Source organism: Periplaneta americana, chromosome 15 (genome assembly GCF_040183065.1).
Source record: "Periplaneta americana isolate PAMFEO1 chromosome 15, P.americana_PAMFEO1_priV1, whole genome shotgun sequence".
Taxonomy (NCBI): domain Eukaryota; kingdom Metazoa; phylum Arthropoda; class Insecta; order Blattodea; family Blattidae; genus Periplaneta; species Periplaneta americana.
The window spans coordinates 66,597,045-66,623,262 of NC_091131.1; the positions used below are offsets into that span (position 1 = coordinate 66,597,045).

The 26,218-nt window shown below is 36.7% G+C and overlaps 2 protein-coding genes across 2 annotated transcripts in view; one reads left to right on the forward strand and one right to left on the reverse strand.

The window, feature by feature from the left end:
- The window catches only part of LOC138715719 (cilia- and flagella-associated protein 263), a 14,518-nt gene extending 7,700 nt beyond the window's left edge, over window positions 1-6,818 (forward strand). Inside the window, exons 4-5 of the mRNA XM_069848775.1 lie at window positions 1-302; window positions 6,469-6,818. The exon at window positions 1-302 is cut by the window's left edge and continues 68 nt beyond it. Of these exons, the coding sequence (XP_069704876.1) occupies window positions 1-302; window positions 6,469-6,493 (327 nt within the window). The 3' untranslated portion in view covers window positions 6,494-6,818. The remainder of the gene's footprint in view (window positions 303-6,468) is intronic.
- Window positions 1-23,084, reverse strand: part of LOC138715066 (uncharacterized) — a 40,136-nt gene extending 17,052 nt beyond the window's left edge. Inside the window, exons 1-2 of the mRNA XM_069847547.1 lie at window positions 22,891-23,084; window positions 18,182-18,319 (exon numbers count right to left, since the gene is read on the reverse strand). The gene's annotated coding sequence lies outside the window, so the exon portion shown is untranslated. The remainder of the gene's footprint in view (window positions 1-18,181; window positions 18,320-22,890) is intronic.
- Between the last annotated feature and the right edge of the window lie 3,134 nt (window positions 23,085-26,218).

The following is a 26,218-nucleotide window of genomic DNA, read 5'->3' on the forward strand; positions in this document are numbered from 1 at the left end:
GATCTATCGGAGCTGCAAGAGGAGATGGCGAACAAGAACAAGCAAATGCGAGCTATGGCACGCGAGGCAGACACGGTGGAAATGGAGATGAACAAGGCGGCAGCGTGTCTGGACAACGTGCGTACTCTCATGGACAACTACTCGAACACTGTGCCCGACGTGATGGACTACGTGCACAAGAAGGCCGAGCTATATGAGATGCGGCGAGCGCTCAAGGTCTGGACTCGTCGCCAGAAGATCCAGCAGACGGCACTGATCGCATGCCGTCGAGTCCTACGACAGCTCACTGCACCCGAGAGGAGGCAAGTAAAGCCAGAATTCATGTGTTATAAATTTATTATTATTATTATTATTATTATTATTATTTATTAATATTAATTATTAAGTGTTATGAGCAGGCTTCGAGACTTTGGACCCGATACAATAAGTTTACTGTGCATGTACTATAGGTTGTTGACTCGCTGCAGGTAGCGAAAGGTAGAGATGTGTTGAGTTAACAACGTTGCTATTTAGAGTAGAGTACGGTAGTATGGGGAAACACACAGATATGGACATTCTGAAAGTAAATACACATTACACAATCACAATGTCAAAAGAATGTGAAGAGAATTTATTCTCCTGTCGTTTATAAGCATTTTTGTTTAATTATACACAGTGTTATTGGTGGAAATAAACATGTAGCAACTTTAATTTCTTCATTTATCCTATTGGTCGTCTTTAGGAAGTGCAGTTACAGTACCGAATTGCAATGTACTAAAAGATAAATTTTCAGTATCTCAAACGTAAATCTTTTTCGGTTATCTGCCAAACACAGTTTGTACTGTGAAAAGCTGCGCTCTATGTCGCATGACGAGATAGAAGCAAAACGAAAAAAACCTAACATCATTGCAGTCTCGAAGAGACAGTCCTTTATTCTCGGGTGACTCTATGTCCACTAATTTGCTGTTTATATTACACAATGTTCCATATCCGTTATTTTTACATAAAATTGATTTCCACTTCTGTTTTACACGTTCAGTAACCGGTGTACTTGGTGTCTCATTAATTCTCTGTCATTTCCTCAATTAATTTGAGGGCTTCCGGCATCTCTTGCTCTGACTTTTCTAACCGTGTAATAGTTTCAGACACAGTTTGAAAATAAGTTTGCATGAAAACCAAATTATTCGTCAGAACCTTCAAATCCAGAGCGTTTTCCTTTGCGTATTTGTTGGCATTCATTCTACAGTACCCCCACCCACTGTACGCTTTACCACTATACTCAGTACGCCGTTATGCTGATTTCCCACTGAACAGCTCTATTGGGTCCGAAGTCTCGAAGCCTGGTTATGAGCTATGGAAACAGTTTTCACCAACAGTTTTTCAGTCATTAATCTTTAATGTTTTGGAAATACTGTATTCCCAATTGTCGCAGTATCATAATTATATTATTATAGTTGAGGTCTGCCTAAACATAGGCGGAGAGAGAACCAGTTCCTTGGGGGGGGGGGAAGCAAAACCATAGAATCCCCATATAACCGGGTTATGGGAGACATCATTTACCTCCTCCCCCCGTTATAGCTTAACCGTGGTACAGTGTATCGGAATATGATCATTTAATGAAAGTATTTTCGAGGGCATGTTTCTTACAGTGTTACACCCATATCCGCGATGTTTCGAACCGAGTTGTATAGGGTTTGAACTGTAGGTCTACTACAAATTATAATAGGGGATAACTTAAAGCAATCTCCCCCTTTTTCTCTCTCGTACAGAAACACATGCATACATCAATAAAACTACATAACAGAGCTAACAGAAACATTTTTATATGAAGTTTACCTTCCTGAAGATATATTATGAAACTAGCCGTACCCGTGCGCTCCGCTGCACCCGTTAGAAATAAATATAAAGTAATTACATAATTAAAATAGGACATTTGATCCAGGGAACATTCGTGTTTGATAGAAGGATAAGTCGTTTAATATGTTACTTAATTTAAATTGCATCCAAATAATTAAAATGCGGTCATTTTGGTCCAGAGAGCACTCATTTGGTGCAATGACTATTCCTTTAACATGTTTCTTAATTTTTATTACATGCAGCCATAGTTTAATGAAGATTGACATCATTTTGATTTAATGTGTATATTTTATTTTACTTGTTATAGGTTTCCATTGAATTATGGTAATAACTTAATTTTAACCCTTGTTTTCTACGTATTCAGTAAATGGCGCTTGGCCCACTATGGTTCTGAACCCTTCAAATAACTTAAATTATATTATATAATATTACATATCGTCCCTCCTCTGGCAAACTAGCGAAAGTGAAAAATAAGCGACCCTGCACTTAAGGTCTATATTCCACTATTTAATAGTGCAATATAGACCTTAAGTGCAGGGTCGCTAATTTTTCACTTTCGCTAGTTTGCCAGAGGAGGGACGATATTATATTATATTATATTATATTATATTATATTATATTATATTATATTATATTATATTATATTATATTATATTATATCAGAAGTTACTGTAATAACATTATAGCATTATGTCCATCTAGAGAAATTACACTTTCCAATGGTGAAATAATAATTAATTATACAAATCGGTTAATTTAGCTTCCGATATTACTTCATACAAACACAGAAACATTCTCTGTAGGCAATCTTTCATAGCTTTCGATTGTTGTTGTCCAAGGCCCCTTATAGACGAAGTCATTTGTTTTTTAATTCATTACACGGCCTTAGATGGCAGTTATTTTAATTTTAAAACTCATTTATCTCATTAAATATCAGTCCTATCAAAATTTGTCAAGGAATAAAACTTATCGAAAATTATTTTTAAAGAAACTTTTGTTACGTAACATTTTTCACAAAAATCAATAATAAGCGAGATATTTCGATTTATTTAATTCAGGCCCCCTTATAACCCCTCTTTTAAATAATGTATTTTGAATGCTATATAGCCTAAAATCTAAGTTACAACGAACTTAATTTATATTCCAATTTTCATCGAAATCCATTCAGCCATTATCGCGTGAAAAGGTAAAGAAACATACATACAGACAGACAGACAGACAGACATACAAACAAAGATTTCAAAAAAGCGATTTTCGGTTTCAGGGTGGTTAATTATATATGTTAGGACCAATTATTTTTGGAAAATCGAAAATTACCAGAAAAATTTCGGCTACAGATTTATTATTAGTATAGATTTTACTAAACAATTTTCGTTCGAAAATGTTTACTTGACTGGCTACGTTAGTATTCAGATTTACAATAGTTGTCTTTTTTCCTGAGGTTTCCGCGATAGGCTTGTTAGCCTGTGCAGCATTCGTAACGTGGAATACTAATGAATCTAAAGATTTACCTTCCCGTTGTCGTGGCGAAACTTCACTGCTTTTGCCACAACTTGCCTCTGCTCAACCTGATAAGGGTCAGAAACAGAGAGCAATGTTTCGAAGGCGGTTCATAAATTTAACAAACGTAAAATAATAATAATAATTTTAAGGCAATAGGTAGAACTTTTTGTTCACTTCTTACTAATTTATTCACGATTCACTATCCCAGGTGCTTTTCGGGGTATTCCTTAAAAAAATCTTTTACATGACCGTACCTAATAGTAAAAAAAAACAACCACGTCATATTCGCTTCTTATCAACCTTCACTATCGCTGTAATAACTTATCAGTTACAGAATTAGAGATAGATGTGATTAGTCCTCAGTCCATCCTTTTAACATCAAAAGTTTTTTTAATCTTTATCAGATTCAGATAGCATTGTTTGGTGGTATCTTTTACCCCGAACTTATGATATAAAACAAGTCATATTTTAAATCTTAATGAATCTCATTCACGACTTTCATGTCAGATGGTCCTTTTTTATACTCCACAAAATCTACATTTAGAATTTTCCGTAAATCCACAGAGCCATCAGAAGCGCTTCCCAGTGTTCCTGCTGTGGTCTAAATACACAGTTGATTAACACGGCTCGTTAATTTTATTGTCAGAATTGTTTGAACAGCTTTATTGCCTTGTCAAATGAAACTCTGCAGAGCAAACGAGCTACTGTGTCAGTGGTCGGATCTTACAAACAGTGGCCCCGTGGCACTAACGCTTTGGAAGTGAGAAGCATACGAGTGGCAACGTGTGAAACGATACTTAGTGATGTAGTTAGAGATTATTTCATCCGTCCTACTATTATCTCTCTCTCGTTGTTTTAGTTATACATGGAGTGACGGCTTATAATCCTTCCTGCTCAGCGACTATTACTTAATTATATTAGGGCCTATGCGTAACTACGGACTTCCAAAGAGAAGGTATGAGATTAAATATTTATACTCGTAGATTTACACACTAGACATACGCTCAGGAAGTTCCCTTAGAATTCAGTTCCTTGGAGCAAGATATTGACAATCATCAATTCTGCTTTTAAAAGTGCTTTTTCCAACAAGAGTAAACATGCTTAATGTTCAGTAATTGTGTGAACTAATAACTAAAATATTATGGATTTATTAATTTGTCCTACAGAATAATCTCTGTAATGTTGACAATTAATATTTGAGGAGAAAATTAATAAATGCATAATATTCTCATAGCTAGCAGTGCCTCATAACTACGGAATCCCGGCCAAATAAGTCATTCAACTGAGTGCGCTCCTAGTATAATGACAGTTGACACTAGACATATACATCAACATAGGCCTATATGCCTAACTTGGAGTCAGGCCACAAAGGGAAACACTGAAGAAGGAAGATTCGATCCGGTGCTGTGGATTGAATTCGGCGTAGCTCAGTGGTCAGAGCGCTTGGTACGTAGAACCAAGGACCCGGGTTCGATCCACGGCGCCGGAGCGAATTTTTCTCCTCAAATATTAATTAATAACTAAAAGCCAGGAAAACATAATTTATCTATTATTATTATTATTATTATTATTATTATTATTATTATTATTATTATTAGTGAGATAGTGATAAACACAAAAACATGCTTTTAGAAATACAGTAGAGCATCGATTATCCGAATACCGATCAACCGAAACATCGGTTAACCGAAAGCGTTCCAGTCGCCATGTAGAAGTTTTGCTAGCGCTGTTTGCGAGATTTAGCGGCAAAAAAACGAGTCTCAGCTCTGAAAAAAAAAATGGACTTCTTTTACTAAACTGTAGGCTACTTTAATGACAATTTTGAACTTGTCAAGCTAGGCTAGTTAGTTCTCCGTGCTATTTGTAAGACGTGTGATACAAAATATATACCGTATGTACAGTTTTGTGTTTAATATCAGTGTTTCTTTGTTTCATACTGCTCCTATGACACCGGTACAATCTGTTTTCGTAAATGATCGGTTATCCGAACATTCCCCGTCCCCAATTGTTTCGGATAATTGATGCTCTACTGTAGTGGTAAAGACGTAGTTTTAGGTGATAGTGATAAACACGTAGTTTTAGGAAATATGTTGGTGATAAACGTGTGGTTTTAGGAGATATGTTAGTGATAATTATGCCCTTTTATGGTGTAGCTTTTAATTATTTAATAATTTATAAAATGGGAGGGGTCTAGATGGGCAGAGATAAGGTTGTGGCAAAGTTTTAAACCAGCAAATCCAGTAGTTCGTATACTCGGCGACGAAAATTATAATTAATCAGTTCGTTGTCCTAAACTGACTCACCCTTACCATGAAAATTGTTCCTCACGCACTTCATGACGTAGACGGCATCTGAAAATGGTCAAATTCTCTCTCTAGGTTTGTTATATAACATATAACATTTCCTACCTTGTCACTAAGGCATTTCCACACCTTTTTATATGACTGACTTTCATCTGAGGTGAAAGATAAAACTTTAGCTTCTGCTTGTTCTAATTGAATTACAAAACCATCAACTTTTAAAGTTGTATTATTAAATTTTATTTACTCTTTAAGTTTAACTTCATCGAAAATAACATTGTCTAAGCATTTATTTTCATCATTTTCTTTGTCAAAATAACCCTGAATGGCTTCAAGAACATGGGCATTTAAGACCTTTCACGAGGTTCCTTAGATGGGACTCGGAGGAGAGAGGTAGCATCTCGCGCCTCATGCAATGCCTGTAACCCTTAGGTGACTTAATCTTGAGCAGCAGTAGGAATCCTTGGCGCGACAGCCATGGAAGACCATGACCGACCAGCTGACGCTGGCCTCACATCCACATGCCTCAGCAGAGGTGAACGATCATGCAATCAGTACAGAGGTGTCGTGTGATTAGTAGGATGATCTCCCAGCCGTCATAGCTGGTTTTCTAAACCGGATTTTGCTATCCAGCGTAGCTCCCAAAATGCATCACGATGCTGGGTTGGCAGAAATTTTATGAAACATTCCTTCCCCATGAGGAGACGAACTAGCGCTCATTTCATAACGCGAGTCCAAGCATAATGCCTTAGACCACCACGCTATGGCGCGGGACTTCAGTAAAGTAGCCTGCTACATGTTTTAACATTTTTTATCTCTCTTCCTGCAGGTCGAGCCGTCAGATGTTCAATTGACTGAGGAGACCTCAACACCTGTCTTGCAATTCACACTTCGATTGAACTTGAAATTTTAGTATGTCAAAAATATTTTAAACCCCATTTGGAATAATAGAAATTCTATTATTAACAGTGTGGTGTTCGAATATGTGTGATGACGAGAAGAAGAAGATTTGAAATCAGTCATTAGCGTTTCATTACCTGTTTGGACTGCAGAAAAGTACAGCAAGTGAAGTGATTTAACGTCTGAAACATCACCTAATCTACAACAATGTTGGACTGTAATCATACTTACTGTTGCTGTAGAGCTACTTGTGAAATAAAATCAGGGACATTTTCTAACGCATTTTGTATATATACAAGACGTTAAATTAACCTCTCTTAACTCATAATTGTTTATATTCATTGGCTTAAAAATCGCTTTAGTTTTCCGAACTTACTATCATAATGAAGCTGCTTGATTTTTAATGCGTTCAGAAAAAAATACACTCGTTCCCCATTACCAATTAAAACGCAACACTAGATACTAGATATAATATAAAATAAGGTTTCATCATCATTGTATTTAGAATTTAATGAGAGCGTCTGAAGGAGTGACTTATAACGAACACGTCATAATAAATACTGTCTGACAGTTTTGTCAGGCATTGTGAGTGAATATAGTTCTAAGAAGAAGTTATATTAATCAGCAATTTATTAAACCATTTATTTCTTCTTCTACTTCTACCACCATCACCACCACTACTACTACTACAACTATTTATTCATATTTAATTATTAACAGAAATACACCAGGAGATCGATTTACAGTAAATCAAGACTTCAAATATTGCGTACATGTTACAAGTTGGTTGCGTTTGCTTTTCATATGCCCCTTTACTAACTTCCTGTGTAGATAGTACATAATTCAGAGACTTTGTTATTTTAACTCGATGGCTTAGCATAAATGAGTAAAATGTGTTATATTGTGTTAAATAGCCTATATATTACAATTGAAGAACTATCTTTTCAAAGGGGCAAAGTGCCAATTTTTCGAATTTCATTTTATTCAATCTAAGGGAGGTACACACCTTGACATAGAAAATGGTCGCTCTCCTGTAGCGTGAATTTTTCTGTGTCGTTCTGGTTAAAGTGAGATTTGAGATTCACACGGGAAAATATTAAACATCGAGGTCCGACGGTGAAGTCACGTATCTGTATGTCACGAAACGATATATTCTCTACGAAGCCTTTATGGCTTAGCGATAGATCTTTATCTTCTCATTACAAAGACCGGGTTTCGAAACTCTCCATGTAAAACGCACGCGTGTAAACATATCACACACGATGATTTCCGAACTATTCCAAGGTGGGAGTTTATCTCTGAACAGCGACCTATTTCCGTGTCAAAGGGTGTACGTACATCCATATGAGCATAACATACTAAATGGGCTCTGTCGTATCTCAACTGTAAGTGACTCATTCGTACGCTGAAAGATAGTGATGCATTTGACAGTGTGGTTTTAATCAATATGTCAGAAACTTGATTTTGGCGCTTAACCCCTTTGGAAAGATAGGTCTTCAGTATGATAAAATCAGATTATTGTGTACAAATGTGGTAAGCGAAAAAGCAAATAATATAAGATGTGAATCAAACATTTTACTTATACGATGATAAAGATTCCATGAACATTTTAAACACTAAAATTAAATTTCTGAGTAATTCACTACTTATCACATGCGCGGTAAGCTAATCCATTGTTACTGGTCATTGGCCATCTATCGTGTATAAATCGTTACTGAAGCTTTTTTTGTCTTCCGCTAGATAGCACCTGCTTCCAGAAGTGAAACCAACGAAGTCGCCTTAGCAAATCCAAATTCATTCCTCTAGCTCGCATCAAAGCTCAGGGAATGGAACAGATTCTGAGCAAACTAAATTTTTAAACTCTTTTTTTTTTACAAATACACTCACAGGATGCCATCAAAGAACAGCGAGTAGCAACAAAGCTAGATTCTAAATTTTAAAATTATACTATAGCTGTAAAAGTAGTAGTAGCAGTAACACCTGCAGTAATCCGTGGCGCGACAGCCATAGAAGTCCATCAGCAGAGGTGAGCGATCATGCAACCAGTACAGAGGTGTCGTGTAAGTAGTAGCAGTAACACGTGGAGTGGTAGTAGCAGTGTCATCAGCAGTAATGAATCAATGAAATGGGAAAAATGAGTACATATTGTGACATTTAAATTTTGCTCTCGCGTGACTCACATTATATAACATATTTTGATAATATAAGTAAAAATGAAACTTTAATTAAATTAAAATACTCGATCCACTATTTTTTAAATAATATAAATTACTGTACATTCATCGCGAATACATAATAATCAGGGTGCGCACTAAGATTTCTGATGTAGGAGGTATAGAATCCGAGATACAGAATACCTACATAAAATTATTATTATTATTATTATTATTATTATTATTATTATTATTATTATTGCTGTTCTTGACATTACTGTGAAGACATTTAAACATTGCAAGTTGGAATAACAAAGTACACCTGTGTACCATGACTGGATCACACTTTTACGGCTCAACGCTTGGTCGCACTGAGTTGCTTGTGTTGCATCTTGATCATAATAATAATTATATCCATGAGCAGGCTGAAGATAAGATGTGTAATTCTTAAGTTATTGATTGTTGTCAGCTTGCCGGTGATGATAATACATCATTATTATATTCTTTGCTTACTTTACACTCGTATTAAAACAATTATATTTTGTGAGGGGGATAGAAGTTATCCCTGGCAGGGATGTTACTATGAATTTATGAGAGGGGGATAACTTTCCAAAAGGGGGAAAATCCCCACCCTCCTTTAATTTGCACCCTAATAATAATAATAATAATAATAATAATAATAATAATAATAATAATAATAATAATAATAATACTTACTTACTTACTTACTTACTGGCTTTTAAGGAACCCGAAGGTTCATTGCCGCCCTCACATAAGCCCGCCATTCGCCCCTATCCTGAGCAAGTTTAATCCAGTCTCTACCATCATATCCCACCTCCCTCAAATCCATTTTAATAATATCTTCCCACCTACGTCTCGGCCTCCCCAAAGGTCTTTTTCCCTTCGGCCCCCCAACTAACACTCTATATGCATTCCTGGATTCGCCCATACGTGCTACATGTCCTGCCCATCTCAAACGTCTGGATTTCAAGTTCCTAATTATGTCAGGTGAAGAATACAATGCGTGCAGCTCTGCGTTGTGTAACTTTCTCCATTCTCCTGTAACGTCATCCCTCTTAGCCTCAAATATTTTCCTAAGAACCTTATTCTCAAACACCCTTAATCTCTGTTCCTCTCTCAAAGTGAGAGTCCAAGTTTCACAACCATACAGAACAACCGGTAATATAACTGTTTTATAAATTCTAACTTTCAGATTTTTTGACAGCAGACTAGATGACAAAAGATTCTCAACCGAATAATAACACGCATTTCCCATATTTAGTCTGCGTTTAATTTCCTCCCGAGTGTCATTTATATTTGTTACTGTTGCTCCAAGATATTTGAATTTCTCCACCTCTTCAAAAGATAAATCTCCAATTTTTATATTTCCATTTCGTACAATATTCTGGTCACGAGACATAACCATATACTTAGTCTTTTCGGGATTTACTTCCAACCCTATCGCTTTACTTGCTTCAACTAGAATTTCTGCGTTTTCCCTAATCGTTTGTGGATTTTCTCCTAATAGTAATAGTAGCTGCGAATATATTGAATAAGCAGTCGTGGACAGCCGATAAGGGGTGGTCCTCCAGCTTGGGGGTTGGGCGAAGGGCTAACAACCCATCACCGTAAAAAACAGCTTGTTACGAATTCCTACAGTAAGCCTCGGAATAGGACTGATTCTCTGGCACGACCACAGCAAAGGAATAAGGTTTTGAGATTTGGCACTTGGAACGTAACTAGTCTTTATAGAACAGGAGGGGTAACATTAGTAGCAAAAGAACTAGCTAGATATAGAATAGACTTTGTGGGAGTACAAGAGGTTAGGTTAGATGGGAATGGCATATCACAAATAGGAGATTACTTGTTGTATTATGGGGAAGGAAACAATAATCACCAATTAGGAACAGGATTCTTTGTACATAAAAGAATAAAATCAGCAGTAAAAAAGGTCGAATTTATCAGTGACAGGTTATCATATTTAGTACTTAAGGGTAGATGGTGCGACATCATAGTTATAAATGCTCACGCCCCTACAGAAGAGAAAGACGACTATATAAAGGATAGCTTCTATGAGGAATTGGAACATACTTTTGATCAGTTCCCTAGATATCATATGAAAATTTTATTGGGGGATTTCAACGCTAAAGTAGGACGGGAGGATATTTTTAGACCAACTATTGGAAAAGAGAGCCTACACGCAATTAGTAGTGACAATGGAGTTAGATTAGTCAACTTTGCCACATCGAAAAATTTAATTGTCAAAAGTACAACATTCCCCCATAAGGATATACATAAATATACTTGGACTTCTCCAGATGGATTGACACACAACCAAATAGATCACGTCTTGATAGATAAACGGAGACATACTAGTATAGTAGATATTCGAACTTTCAGAGGTGCAGACTGTAATTCTGACCATTATTTGGTGATTGGAGAATTAAGAGAAAGATTATCAGTAGCCAAGCGAGTAGAGCAACAAGTTAATATTACTAAATTCAATATTTTGAAATTAAAGGACGAGGAAGCTAAGCAAAATTATCAGGTCGAAATTTCGAATAGGTTTGCCACTTTAGAAAGTTCCGACGAAGTTGAGAAAGAATTAGATGTTAATAGCGTGTGGGAAAATATCAGAGATAGTATCAAAATTGCAGCTGAGCAGAGCATAGGTTATTATGAAACTAAGAAAAAGAAACCGTGGTTTGATGAAGATTGTTGCATGGTAGTAGAAAGAAGGAAACAGGCAAAATTGAAATTCTTACAGGATCCAGTTGAGGAGAATAGAGATAATTATTTCAATGAAAGACGGGAAGCAAGTCGTACACTTAGGAATAAAAAGAGAGGTTACTTGAAGGAAAAACTGAATGAGGTAGAAACAAATAGTAAGAATAAAAACATTCGAGATTTATATAAGGGTATAAAGGAATTTAAGAACGGATATCAGTCAAGGGTAAACGTGATCAAGGATGAGAATGGTGACTTGCTTGCAGACTCTTCATCAATCCTAAACAGATGGAAAAACTATTTTGCGCAACTACTAAATGTACATAGGCCAAATAGAAATGATCGGGACGATATTGAAATACAAACTGCTGAGCCATTTATACCCGAACCCACGATTTCAGAAGTCGAAATTGCGATAGAAAATCTGAAAAAGTACAAGTCTCCAGGTATCGATCAAATTCCAGCAGAATTAATACAAGAGGGTGGAAGTGCATTATATAGCGAAATTTATAAACTTGTACTTGCTATTTGGGAAAAGGAAATTGTACCAGAACAATGGAAGGAGTCCATAATTGTACCTATTTTTAAAAAGGGGGACAAAACGAACTGTGGTAACTTTCGAGGAATATCACTTTTGTTGACGTCGTACAAAATTTTGTCCAATATTCTTTTGAGGAGATTAACTCCGTACGTAGATGAAATTATTGGGGATCATCAGTGCGGTTTTCGGCGTAATAGATCGACTATTGATCAGATTTTTTGTATTCGGCAGATAATGGAGAAAAAATGGGAGTATAAGGGTACAGTACATCAGTTATTCATAGATTTCAAAAAGGCATATGACTCGGTTAAGAGGGAAGTATTATATGATATTCTTATTGAATTTGGTATTCCCAAGAAACTAGTTCGATTAATTAAAATGTGTCTCAGTGAAACATACAGCAGAGTCCGTATAGGTCAGTTTCTATCTGATCCTTTTCCAATTCACTGCGGGCTAAAGCAGGGAGATGCACTATCACCTTTACTTTTTAACTTCGCTTTAGAATATGCCATTAGGAAAGTTCAGGATAACAGGCAGGGTTTGGAATTGAACGGGCTACATCAGCTTCTTGTCTATGCAGATGACGTGAATATGTTAGGAGAAAATACACAAACGGTTAGGGAAAACACGGAAATTTTACTTGAAGCAAGTAAAGCGATCGGTTTGGAAGTAAATCCCGAAAAGACAAAGTATATGATTATGTCTCGTGACGGGAATATTGTACGAAATGGAAATATAAATATTGGAGATTTATCCTTCGAAGAGGTGGAAAAATTCAAATATCTTGGAGCAACAGTAACAAATGTAAATGACACTCGGGAGGAAATTAAACGCAGAATAAATATGGGAAATGCCTGTTATTATTCGGTTGAGAAGCTCTTATCATCCAGTCTGCTGTCCAAAAATCTGAAAGTTAGAATTTATAAAACAGTCATATTACCGGTTGTTCTATATGGCTGTGAAACTTGGACTCTCACTCTGAGAGAGGAACATAGGTTAAGGGTGTTTGAGAATAAGGTGCTTAGGAAAATATTTGGGGCTAAGCGGGATGAAGTTACAGGAGAATGGAGAAAGTTACACAACACAGAACTGCACGCATTGTATTCTTCACCTGACATAATTAGGAACTTGAAATCCAGACGTTTGAGATGGGCAGGGCATGTAGCACGTATGGGCGAATCCAGAAATGCATATAGAGTGTTAGTTGGGAGACCGGAGGGAAAAAGACCTTTAGGGAGGCCGAGACGTAGATGGGAGGATAATATTAAAATGGATTTGAGGGAGGTGGGATATGATGATAGAGACTGGATTAATCTTGCACAGGATAGGGACCGCTGGCGGGCTTATGTGAGGGCGGCAATGAACCTTCGGGTTCCTTAAAAGCCATTTGTAAGTAAGTAAGTAAGTAATAGTAATAATAATAATAATAATAATAATAATAATAATAAAAGCGAACACGGATTAATATGCTTAGCTTGGTTTGTCTTCCTGTGCTTGGTATCGTGTATGCTATATTGTATTTTCATTCAAACTCGATGATATTTGTTATGCTTTTGCGGCTGGCTTTGTCATCTAAATAAACAGACGAAGTGCATGTTATAAATACAGGATGCTATATTACATTATATTAAGCTTATTATAAATATTACATTATACATTATTATAAAACATGAGGAAAGAGCTGTGCTGGCAACCTATTTCATCTATACCTTCATACGAGGAAGGTAATTTAATCTTTGTTATAATTACATTCTGACCACATTGCATCTAGCAATTTATAATCAATGCACTGTAACATGAATATGGCAACATAGAGAGCAATGACGTAATTCTCGATCGAATAAATCCAGTCTCCAGCTTTGTGGATATTTCCGGGACGAGATTTTCATCTCCTGAGCCTCTGCCTTTGTGAAGTAAATTGAATATGAGATACATTATCATACGTAGAACCTCCCTTTCATGTAAAATCAAAGGATGTAAATGGATATAAAATGAGTGCCAGGATAGATAACACGTACTTTCTCATAAGTTTTATGGTTTTCCCAACAATTCAGTTCCTCTATAAAATTTCGAGTGATAATTATTTATAGATTTTAGGCATATAGTTTTTTTCTTTGAACCACTATTCAGAAATACACAGTAGATCTATATAAATTAAAGCATTTAATAAGTACTTAAATAGGAGGATAACTTTCGCTTCTTATATTATAGACAAAAATTATTCTTTACGATAATTATAATCCATTACGTAAGACAAGATAAATTTTACGGCTTATTTGCATAATTTTCTCACAAATTAAAAAAAATAGCTATGTGAGTAACGTAACGTTTGTGGCATTGTTTTTATAATTAGGCATTGAATAATAATACGAATATTAAAATACAGAGTGATCCGTTTGGGAAGACATCAAATAAAAGCGCTGTAAAATGAGACCGATTATTATTAATTTTTCAATAACCTGTAATAATATTCCAGGATGAGAGTTTAGACAATATTACACCTCAACGTGCCCCTCACTGTGTACACAACGTAATTCATATTGTGAGACTAATCCCTCTCACGTGTGATCTCAGGGTAATCTTTTCATATCTGAGAAACGTTTTGCTTCCACATCATCAATATCCCTGGGTTGCTGTGCATAGATACCTTTCCTAACAAAACCTCAGACAAATAAATCTGGTAGTGTCAGATTTGGAGAATATGGAGATCACATGATTGGCCCACCACAATCCCATCAGTTGATGTTTAATGTTATTCATAAAATCATGAACTGTTTCTCCTCAATAAGGTTGTGCGCCATTTTGCTAGAGCACCGTATCCATGTGACCACAACCGCACCAATTGTTGTCTAATATTATTAAGAAAATCACGAACTGCTTCTCCACAATGAGGTGGTGCGCCATTTTGCTGGAGCACCATATCCATGTGACCACAACCGCACCAATTGATGTCTAATATTATTCAGCGAATTACGAACTGCTTCTCCTCAATGAGGTGTGTGCCATTTTACTGGAGCACCATATCCATGTGACCACAACCGCACTAATTGATGTCTAATGTTATTTAGAAAATCACGAACTGCTTCTCCTCAATGAGATGGTGCGCCTTTTTACTGGAGCACCGCATCCATGTGGCCACAACCGCACTAATTGATGTCTAATGTTATTTAGAAAATCACGAACTGCTTCTCCTCAATGAGATGGTGCGCCATTTTACTGTAGCGCCGCATCCATGTGACCACAAACCGCACTAATTGATGTCTAATGTTATTTAGAAAATCACGAACTGCTTCTCCTCAATGAGATGGTGCGCCATTTTACTGTAGCGCCGCATCCATGTGACCACAACCGCACCAATTGATGTCTAATGTTATTTAGAAAATCACGAACTGCTTCTCCTCAATGAGATGGTGCGCCATTTTACTGTAGCGCCGCATCCATGTGACCACAACCGCACTAATTGATGTCTAATGTTATTTAGAAAATCACGAACTGCTTCTCCTCAATGAAATGGTGCGCCATTTTACTGTAGCGCCGCATCCATGTGACCACAACCGCACCAATTGATCTAATGTTATTTAGAAAATCAAGAACTGCTTCTCCTCAATGAGATGGTGCGGCATTTTACTGTAGCACCGCATCCATGTGACCACAACCGCACCAATTGATGTCTAATGTTATTTAGAAAATCACGAACTGCTTCTCTTCAATGAGATGGTGCGGCATTTTACTGGAGCACCATATCCATGTGACCACAACCGCACCAACTGATGTCTAATGTTATTCAGAAAATTACGAACTACTTCTCCTCAATGAGGTGGTGCGCCATCTTGCTTGAACACTATATCCATGTGGTTTTTCTGTCGCAGCTGTAATATGAAGAGTAAATGTGATCCATTTCTGCAGATCGCGTAATGTGTAAACATGTTTCATGCCGTAGGGATAGAGTTTTAGATAGCATTATCTAGCATAGCCATCTCTGCGGACAATCGTCTAAGATGCTTGTCCAAGTCCGACAGGTAGCTTGGATGGCTTTCATGAATCCGGCGCTGACAGGTGGGCCATTCTGTCTCAGCCCCTGATAGAGTCATGTCCCGTTCGTAATGCGAATAGCCTTATAAGCCCCAGGGCCCGGAGTCCCAAGCCCTTCCTATATCAGCATCAGAAACCCGTACTACCCGCAAGACTTCACCCTAACCTATTTTTACTATTGTGAATGATAGATAAAATTAGAGGGAGGTGAAGAGGGAAACGGGAGTACCCCGAGAAAAACCCTCTGCAACGTGCTCTTTGTCCACCACAAATTCCAGCACGACCTGGCCGAGAATCAAATCTTGGCCCCTGCATAGAAGATTAGTGCGCTAACACCTGAGCCACTAACGCGGCTCTCAATGATTTTGCGGCTACCATGCTAGCCACTGGATCCCAGATTCGGGGATCCGGCCGAGAGTGATGAATTTCCTATTTTTATTTTGCTCTCAATACCAAAGAAATAAAGATAAAGGAATTTTATTCGCAAATATAATTCGTATGAGATATTAAGTTTGTAACAAAAAACACACATTTCCACGTTAGCTCCTGCGTTGACACGAAGGATGTCTAGTCTGTATTCGATTTCCGTCCAAGTCCGGAGGAATGGTACCAATGATTCCCACAATCCGGACACGGAGGAACATGATCAGAGAAGACTGTCACAAGAACGACCTATCTGGACATTCTGCAGATGTAAGCCTTTCCCCAGGTTGTAGTTTCAACAAGATGGTGCTCCACCCCACTGACCACTGGATGTGCGGAGCGTATTCCCAGGGCTTTGGATAGGATGAGATGGACCCCTGAATTGGACTCCACGTTCTCCTGACATCGGGCAGCTGGCCTCGTGCCACTACAGGGTCTTATATGAAAGTTTAATATTTTTGTTACAAACTTAATACCTCATACGATTTATATTTGTGAATAAAATCACCTTATCCTTATTTGGGAGCAAGAAAAAAAATTGGGCATTTCGGTGTAGATACTCTATATAACAAGCTAAATGTAATATTATAACGACCGTTATGAAAAATTACTATTATGCAATCATTAACGTGCTCATGTTATTGTTGTAATAGTGCAGGCAATAGTCCACCGCTGTGGAGTAACGGTTAGCATGTCCGACCGTGAAACGAGTGGACCCGTGTTTAAATCTTGGTTGTGACAAGTTACCTGGTTGAGGCTTTTACCGAGGTTTTCCCTCAACGAATTGAAGTAGAATTGCTGGGAAACTTTCGACATTGGATCTCACACTCATTTCTCCATCATAATTACACTTTCTCTCTTTCATCATAATCATCATCATCATCATCATCATCATCATCATCGTCGTCGTCGTCGTCGTCGTCATCATCATCGTCATCATCATCATCTCCGTTTCTTTCCCATATTTTGGGCTTGCATCCGATGTAGATTCGGCTGGGGGCCACAATCGAACTTGGACTAATGTGGTCATTAGTTCCTGATGATAATGCTATGCACTGTGTGCTCTCTCTTGGGTCTCATGGTAGCTCGTGGAACCGGGGTTGAGGGGCCACGGTTAGGTCTACATGGAAAGTTAAAGGGATTCTGCAGGCAGTAGGGGGAGTTCGGAGGCAACCTGCAGGGAAATCTGTAGCGAGGGGCTTTAGAATTCGCACATCATTCCATTCCTTGTAGTACAAGAGGCCTACTCAAGAGGCCTACGTGCGAGAATACTATGCACTCGTTCCATGAATGTTTAATTTCATTTTACAATTCATGAAAATACAATCTAGTAGGCTATAACTTACTTTACTTTTTTTGACGTAGATGACGTTCTTTCGTGCACCGAGTATTGGCACTCGGAATCCGTGGTGAAACAAAAAAATAGCAGAATTTGAAATGCTTTCTGTAACAAGACTATGACCCACAGTCGAATTCTAGTGTTATTAGTAGTTAGGCCACGAACAAATGTAACTTGTGTGACCACGCCCAATGACCCCACTTCCCTTCGCTATGGACACAAGGGCGCTGAAATTGCGTATAAAATTAGACGTACCGCGCGGCCACTTTCCGTAATATCTTGGTATAGAGAACAGCTACAATCCTGTGCGATCACTCTATTGGTTGTATTCTCGAGTTCTGCAATATTCAAGTGGTAATAGACATGTACGAGTACAATACACTTTGAGTGAGCCATAGTGAAGGGTCATGTGACCTGTTGCACTTACGTTTTGTCCCCAGCACACATTGCTCTTGGATACAGTCGTGGACATATTATGATGACCTTCTCTCAACCGCTGTCTCCTAAGCCATTCTTTCCCCAAGAAACCATATTACCTTTGGACCAGAGGTTCGCGGATTCAAACCTGGAAAAGGGTCATGGATTTTAAAAGACCATAATTTCCTTAGCATGGCTTCTTTCGGGGAGAAAGAAAGTTAGGAGGTTCGTGTCTTACGTAGAATTAATATTCATAAAAAACTTGTCCTTGATAGATGACTCTAGGTGAAATTTGTCGGTCTTCTTTGTCTATGGAATTCTGACACTGAATATATTCTACAGTTGAAATCGTCGTTAAATAAAATATTCTTATTACTTCATAAGTCTAATTATTAAATCACTTAATTTTCCGTATATCTATTATTATCCACCTTATACAGTTATAGTGAATACAAAACAATCACACAGCTAGTAGGTAGACTTATACCTTGCAACCTATAGCTACTGATAAGGGTGCACATTTTCCTTAGGAGACAAAAAATATACATATATATATGTGTGTGTGTGTGTGTGTATATATATATATATATATATATATAAATTTTTCACCACTGCCATCTTTTGGTGACCTTATACAGGGACATCATTTTATTTTTACTAACATTTCTAATATTAACCTGGCTATACCTTTAGAACCGGAAACACCGTTTGCTACCCCTTTCCACGACTAGAGTTCGATGATACTGGCGTAAAATATGTACAGATCACTTTACTAGGTATAGGAGGGAAGAAAAGTAATTCATCCATTTTACGTAAACTAGGAAATATCGCGATTTTGAGTTTGATGATTTTATTAGGTTTTTCTTTAATCAAAATGCAGTATTGTATTAACAATAGCCTAAGTGTTTTTACTCACGAACTGAGCTATCCATTCGGACGTATTCATTATGCAGTATACATTATAATGTCTGCAGAACATTAGCATACAATATAGAGAATGAAGTTAAATTGAAAAATAATCATAAAAATATGGATATTTAAACACAATTTTGAAAATGGTGGCCGTTCATTTCGATACAGGCTTCAGTTCTTTTTTGCATATTATCACACTATCGACTATTGTACCTAATTTAAATTACCAGTTTTGTCTTTCGTACTAGTAACTCATGTTGAAATAATTCTGTACTTGCTCTATAAAAGATTACCTTACGTACGATACTGTAAATTCAATCTTCACTTCTGCCCGATCCGAAAAGATAAAATTACTCAGTCATGCTATCTACTGTCCAAGTGGTTTTGTCGCAGGATCGTAGAAAGGAGGGAAATCACGTGACAATTAACGAGACCCTTTTATTTAAGTTATTTTAAACAGTTGTATATTATTACGTAGACGTCCAATTCCTAACAGAAATTAATGTTTTCAGAAAAGAGCTAAGACAGCCCAGCCAGTAGTCTTTACAGAGGGTAAAGCAGAAGCAGTTGGGGGAATCCGGGATGCGACATAGGCAAACGGACGACAATATCTGTGCGAGAATATGATACAATATTGAAAGCTCTTTCGTCACTGGAAAACGCGAACATATTTCTGGAACGTACTATACTCACTAGTTCAGTACTGTTTGTGTTTACTATGACCGTAAGGCGACTTTGAATGTATACGCGGCCTTGGTTCTGTGTTGAAAACTGTTGGAAGTTTACTGATAGAGGGGGTGGGAGTGAAGTACATTAAAAAACTCAGATACAATAAAAATTGAAGTAAAAATAAAATGTTGTCCCTGTATATATTATATATAATGTTTTTTTCTGCTAAGGAAAATGTGCAACCTTATCAATAGCTAGAGGTATATTTATATACTATAAAAGTAAATCCATTACGAGTAAATCTAGTATTTAATACATAATAAGTTATATTTGCTTCGTTTCTAGATATGACACTACTAATTTGCATATCGAAATGTAACTATGGTACCAATTAAAATCAACTTCAAGACCAGTTTTCCTCGTACCAGGTACTTTTGGTTTACTCAGATAGAATCTTGCATTTAGGTATAAACATTACCAACACAACACAATCATATGCACAGCCTATATAACTGCTATTCGTAAAGTAGGGTGAACAGTATAGAACAGAACGGGTTTCACGGCAGGCCGGCTATGCGCGCGGAGGTGGGGCACTCAAGGTCGCGCGAACCGTGAAACTGTTCTGCTCTATACTGTTCACCCAGTAGAAGAGTAATGTAATTGCTACACATCTAAGATCTAGTCATTTAGAAGATAAGAAAAGCCACAATGTTCTGAATTTTTCATGAAATGTAAAGTCACTATCATAATTGGATACTTAACAGTAGAAAGGTGCGACGTGCAAAATTTATGAACAATATTTTATTAAATAAAGAACTTTCGATCTCGAACAATTTTAAGAATATGAAGAGTCCGCGGGAAAAACGATGAATGTCACAGTTTTGTTAAGATTGATGTCATTATCTAATTCAATGAATCACTACGAAATTTAGTGTTGTTCTTATGAAAAATGGTAAAAAGGTGAATTATCATCACAAATACAGTAATCCTTTCCTTTATTTTCTATAGAAACAGCACTACATCTTGCAGTTATAGACTCAATTAGATCATTATCTAATCCTTAACAGAAATGTGACATTCATCTTTTTTCCCGCGAACTCTTCATATATTTTTTAGAATTAAATTGATAGTACTTACGACAACTTTTCATCAATCTTTATAAATAGTTTGATGATACTACTAAAACTAACACACCGAGAGACAAACAAACTTCACAATTTATGAAAGATGTTAAGTCCCATAAACATTTCGTAAGTACTATGATCCATTTATTATCCACATATCTGTTAATTTCTGGAAATACTTCCATTAAAGTGGTAGACTGGAAGCAAATCACCCTCAGCACTTGGAACTGAATATCGCCGACTTTCATCCTAATTATCATACGTTCTATGTTGACGTCGTTGTACTGGTATGACAGTAAAGCCTTGGTTTTTTCTGAACTACGCATGCGACGTGCGAAGTGCGAGGCCTGCCTCGCACAAATCCGGACTACATGAGATAGTGAATGGTTTCTATTGCTGCGAGGTGCGCAGACCTCGCATCTCGCAGTTATAGAAACCACTCACTATCTCTCGTGTAGTCCGGATTTGTGCGAGGCGGGCCTCGCACCTCGCACGTCGCATGCGTCGGTTCAGAAAAACCATGGCTTGAAGAGTCCTAACAGAAATGTTGAACGTGATGAATAATCTTGGTCATAATAAAGCTATATTCTAACCGTGAGTCAGTTCACTGCATTTTATTCTTCATTTTCATACCACTTACAATAAAGAAAAACGTGCTAATTTAATGATATTTTTTTCCATTTTAACACTAGAAATTGAGAAATTTAAACAAACCAACTGTGTCGTCTAGAGGTAATACATTATGTTTATATTTTATTCATAGCTCTACATTACCTACGTATTATATTGTATATAAGATTTACCTACGCTGATCTTCTTGTTTCTAGAAAACACCACGGTATATAATCAATCATGTCTTTTGTCATAACTTCACTATTAACACGACAAATAAATAACGGAGAGAAATCAAAACGAATGGCACATTGCACCTTTTACGAGAGAGCCCTGGTAACTTTGCTCCACTGCCATATTTTGGTGATCTTCATAACACTCTACAATCTTCTAATGGATCTAGCCCTGTTGATATGTAATGCCCCTTGGCAATTTGCACAATTCTAGTGAAATATCACTTTCTTTTAATCTTGGCACTTTGCAACTTTCTGCTGTTAAGTATCTTTTAACCAACAAGTAAAAGACGGTGATTACTCATAGCAGGGCGTAGGATTATTATATTTGGACATAGTCAAATTATGAAATAATTGTTTACTCTATACATAAATTAAAGATGAGAAATATATGTTATGAGAATTCTCTCATCGTAAAGTAGTAGTAAATATGAGATGTTGATAATTTGAGGTTATGTATGAGCAAAATATTGAACTGCCGTCTTAATTTCCGTATAGCGATGGATCTGTATTTTATAAACGACTTTCACTAAGCTAACTTCTAGAGCAAGTGAAAAATAACGTTACGCCTATGATTATAGTTGATGTTAGGTTTACATGCAGTCTACGGTCCCCAGTTTGAGCTCATTCCCATAACTTTTGTGAAAATATTGCATTTCCACACTGACGTAACGAATTAGAATGAGTATGTTACCTAATAAAATATCATTGACTAAGCTTTCAAATGAATTAAAGAAATGGTATTTGAGATGTGATTTAAGTCAATAATAATTTAAATATAGAAAAAATAGTAAAACTATTATATTTCCACACTGACGTAGGAATTAGACTGGGTATGTTATCTAATACAAATATCATTAACTAAGCTTTCAAATTTATTAAAGAAACAGTATTTGAGAAGAGGTTTAAGTCAAAGCAAGTCAATAATAATTTAGATATAGAAAAGAATAGTATAACTGCAGTATATGTTTCGTCTAATGTTACTTTCAATGTTTCAATGTATGTTTGCAACACGTAAATTAAACCTATCCCTGAATGATTGGGCTCTACAAAAATTATATCATCCAGTAATCTTTTCCTCACAAAGCTCCCCGTCCTTTTTAGCCAGATGTCTTTGAGAGCCCAACTGTTCCTGTAGGACGTCTTATGATACTATCAAAGACTCTTACAATCAAGAAAGTAGGAAACTGTGTAGAAAATCCAGCCTCAACACTCTCTGTAGCCAATGGAATGAAATGCGCTGTATAATACAACAGTCATAGCATACTGCAGGAAAGTGAACTGTTCTCCTAGCGCCTCCACACCCGCAATATTAACTCGCCCGGTCTGACGCTATGCAATAATTTCCTTTCAAATGCAACGATCGAAGCCGTCGAAATAACTAAAAATTATTAGACAAGAGTGCATATATAGTCCGTTTTTTTTTGCCTTTTTTTTTTAGCAGAAGCAGCGCGTGTGCGGTTTGGAGCGGAACTGCAGTTCGTCCGTTATCTATATCAACAAGCCAATTAGAAAGCTTTGTACCGGACCTCATAGAGAACGACGGAGCGATAGATCGATCCAGCCAACCGTGGCGAGTCCGGCGCCTTGAATACCCGTAATGGAAAAAGTTTTTCTAACAAAATTAGACTATCGAAGCGGCTAAAATAATGTTCAGCGCTGTTCAGGAAGTGAAAGCGCGTGACCCTTTTAAAGCAGAACTGCTTACAACTGCCGTTCCCATACTTCCGTTTAGGAAAAAATGTCATGGACTATGGTTCCTAAAACCATAACATTTGTAAACAACATAAAGAGTTGCTAAATATTACTCGTAATCTTATACTCTTAGCTTCACCACACAATTTTACATTATATAAACATTAAAAATTATTGGAAATAAATCAGTATTTTAGGAAAAGTATTCCGGTATAGAATGCGTGCAAAAATATTTTTATGCTCGTCCATACCGAAATGTAGTAATTATACACCTGGTAGCTGTCCTTTATTGCATGTCATTAAAGTACACCTATTCATTAAAGTTCAGGTTTCGATTATTCTCGGATATTCAATCGAAAGACAACTATCAAAAGGTCACGGAGGCTGGAAATCCAATACTGTCGCAGAAGGTTATGTTCTGTTACTATAATAATTAGCGTTATTGTAAATAATATTCAAATAAATTCAATTTGTCATCTCGTTTTTCAATGTCGAATTCAATTTCAAGGTTATATCAAGACTAATGTTTATCTTACTATTATCAAGGTCGTCGATATTCGTTTACCGGAAAAAATCAATACGTTCGCGTCTGCACTCACTCACATAACAATAATATGAATACTTAACGAATAATTTCAAGTTAGAAATATGGTCGAGCATAAAAAATCGTATGAAACTTGCCTATAATGGTAATTAAGACGCTCGTATGAAAATTATGAAACTCGCTTGCGCTCGTTTCATAAACATCCTCGCGTCTTAATTACTATCATTATAGGCTCGTTGCATAATGTACTATGCAATAGTACAGCGAAACCGTTTATAACGACATCGTTTTTTACCACGTATTGGCTATAACGGCGAAATCTAACGGTCCCGTCTAAATCCTATATAAATACTGTATTTAAAAAATCGCTTAATACGACATCGCTTATTACAACTTATCGTATAAAAAGACGTATTTTTGTCACATTTTCGGAGAAATTTATCGAGTATAACGTCCAATGTTGATTTTTGTTTGTTACGTATTTGGATGGACACTTCTGCAAAAGGAAATAAATAGAATCAACGCATCACAAATGAGATTTCTACGATCACTGACAGGAGTTACCTTGCGGGACCGCATTAGGAGCGACGACGTAAGAAACCAGTGGGAAGTTGAGGAGATGACCGCAGACGTCCAATATCATCAACGTAAATGGAGAAACTACCTTCTTAGGATGCCTGAACATCGTTTACCAAAGAGACTATTGTATTACCATCCACGAGGACGAAGAGATTTAGGCAGACTTCACCGACGTTGGACGGACCAAATCCATTTGTAGTTCACAGACGGGAAACAACCCAAAACTGTGTATTGGCAGAAGAAGAAGACGTATTTGGAGATTACTGACAACAATGTAAAGCTTATTTTCAAACTCTTGTTTTCAGTTAGATTGTATGTCTGTTAAATAGTCAAGACAAGCATCGCTGTGAAGATGTCGCGTAAGAAAAGAAAATTGTTAAATATTGAAGAAAAGTCACACGTAATATTGCGATTAGAAAATGGAGAAACAAACGTCAGCATCGCGAAGGAATTGGGTTTATCACACTCAACGATTTCTACAGAGAGAAAATACAGTCTCTTTTCGTACACGATTCTTAAAAAATCAAGCGGGCCAGATCGTCTGAGCACACAGATAATGAAGAAGCCTTACATACATGGTTTAAGCGACAAAGAGCAAATAATGTGCCGATCAATGGACCTGTTAATTTGTAATTTTTGTAATACAGCAACTGGAACGAGGATATGTCATTCATGACTATTATATTGTACAGCACTTATAGTAAATTTAAAACATGTTCAATATTTTATCTCATTCATTAGCCAAGACCGTGTATGTACTATATTATTGAACAATTTACATTGTTGCTATTTCTTTCCTCACTTATTATTGATTTATTTGTCTAATGGCTAGTACATGATATTTACTGTCATTGACTGAGGGAAAAACAAGAAAGTGGTGAACAAAACTACGGTCCTCAAATATTATAGATGTTTATATTTTGCTGGCATATTATTGCTGTACGTACTGTATAAATATTAAAAGAAAAAATTCCTCTTCAGTCCCTCTCCACAAATAACGTATTGTAAATACTGTACGTAGGCCTACTGTATTTCTGTTACGTTTTGTGAAGTTTTAACTATTATGTTCATTAACCACATAAGTGTGGAGCCTAAAATTTGCAGATACGAAATTTTTAGCAAACAAAAAGAAAAAAACCTGTTTGTGCGACTATCGGCTATAATGACCGTAAACTGGTGGTCTCTTCGGAGTCGTTGTAACTGATTTCGACTGTATTATATATTAATTCTTACATATTTGGAATGTGCGTTAAATTTTATGTATGGAAACGAACATTTGTGATCAAAAGGTAATGTGATTTGTTTAATAATAGAAACATAATATACAATCGACAGTTTCGAAAATAATGCAAAATTTCATGGGATATACGAAATAAAAGAAGAGAACACGTTTTAATATGTTATCCATTCAAGAGGAGCCGCATATATCTACAAGACAGGCGGCACTTAAATACAATGTCAGTCATGCATCATTGTGGAAGTTGTGGAGATAGCAACGGTACAAAATGCAATTTTTGCAAGAATTATGTGAAGACCATTTTAACAGAAATAATGTGTTCTATGAAACCATTTAAGAGCATAAACAAAAACCCAAATCTTGTGAGTTTGGGCTAAGGGAACTTTGTGTTTAAATAGAAGCGTCAAACGTCACGTACTGATAATACTGGGCTCTTGACAAT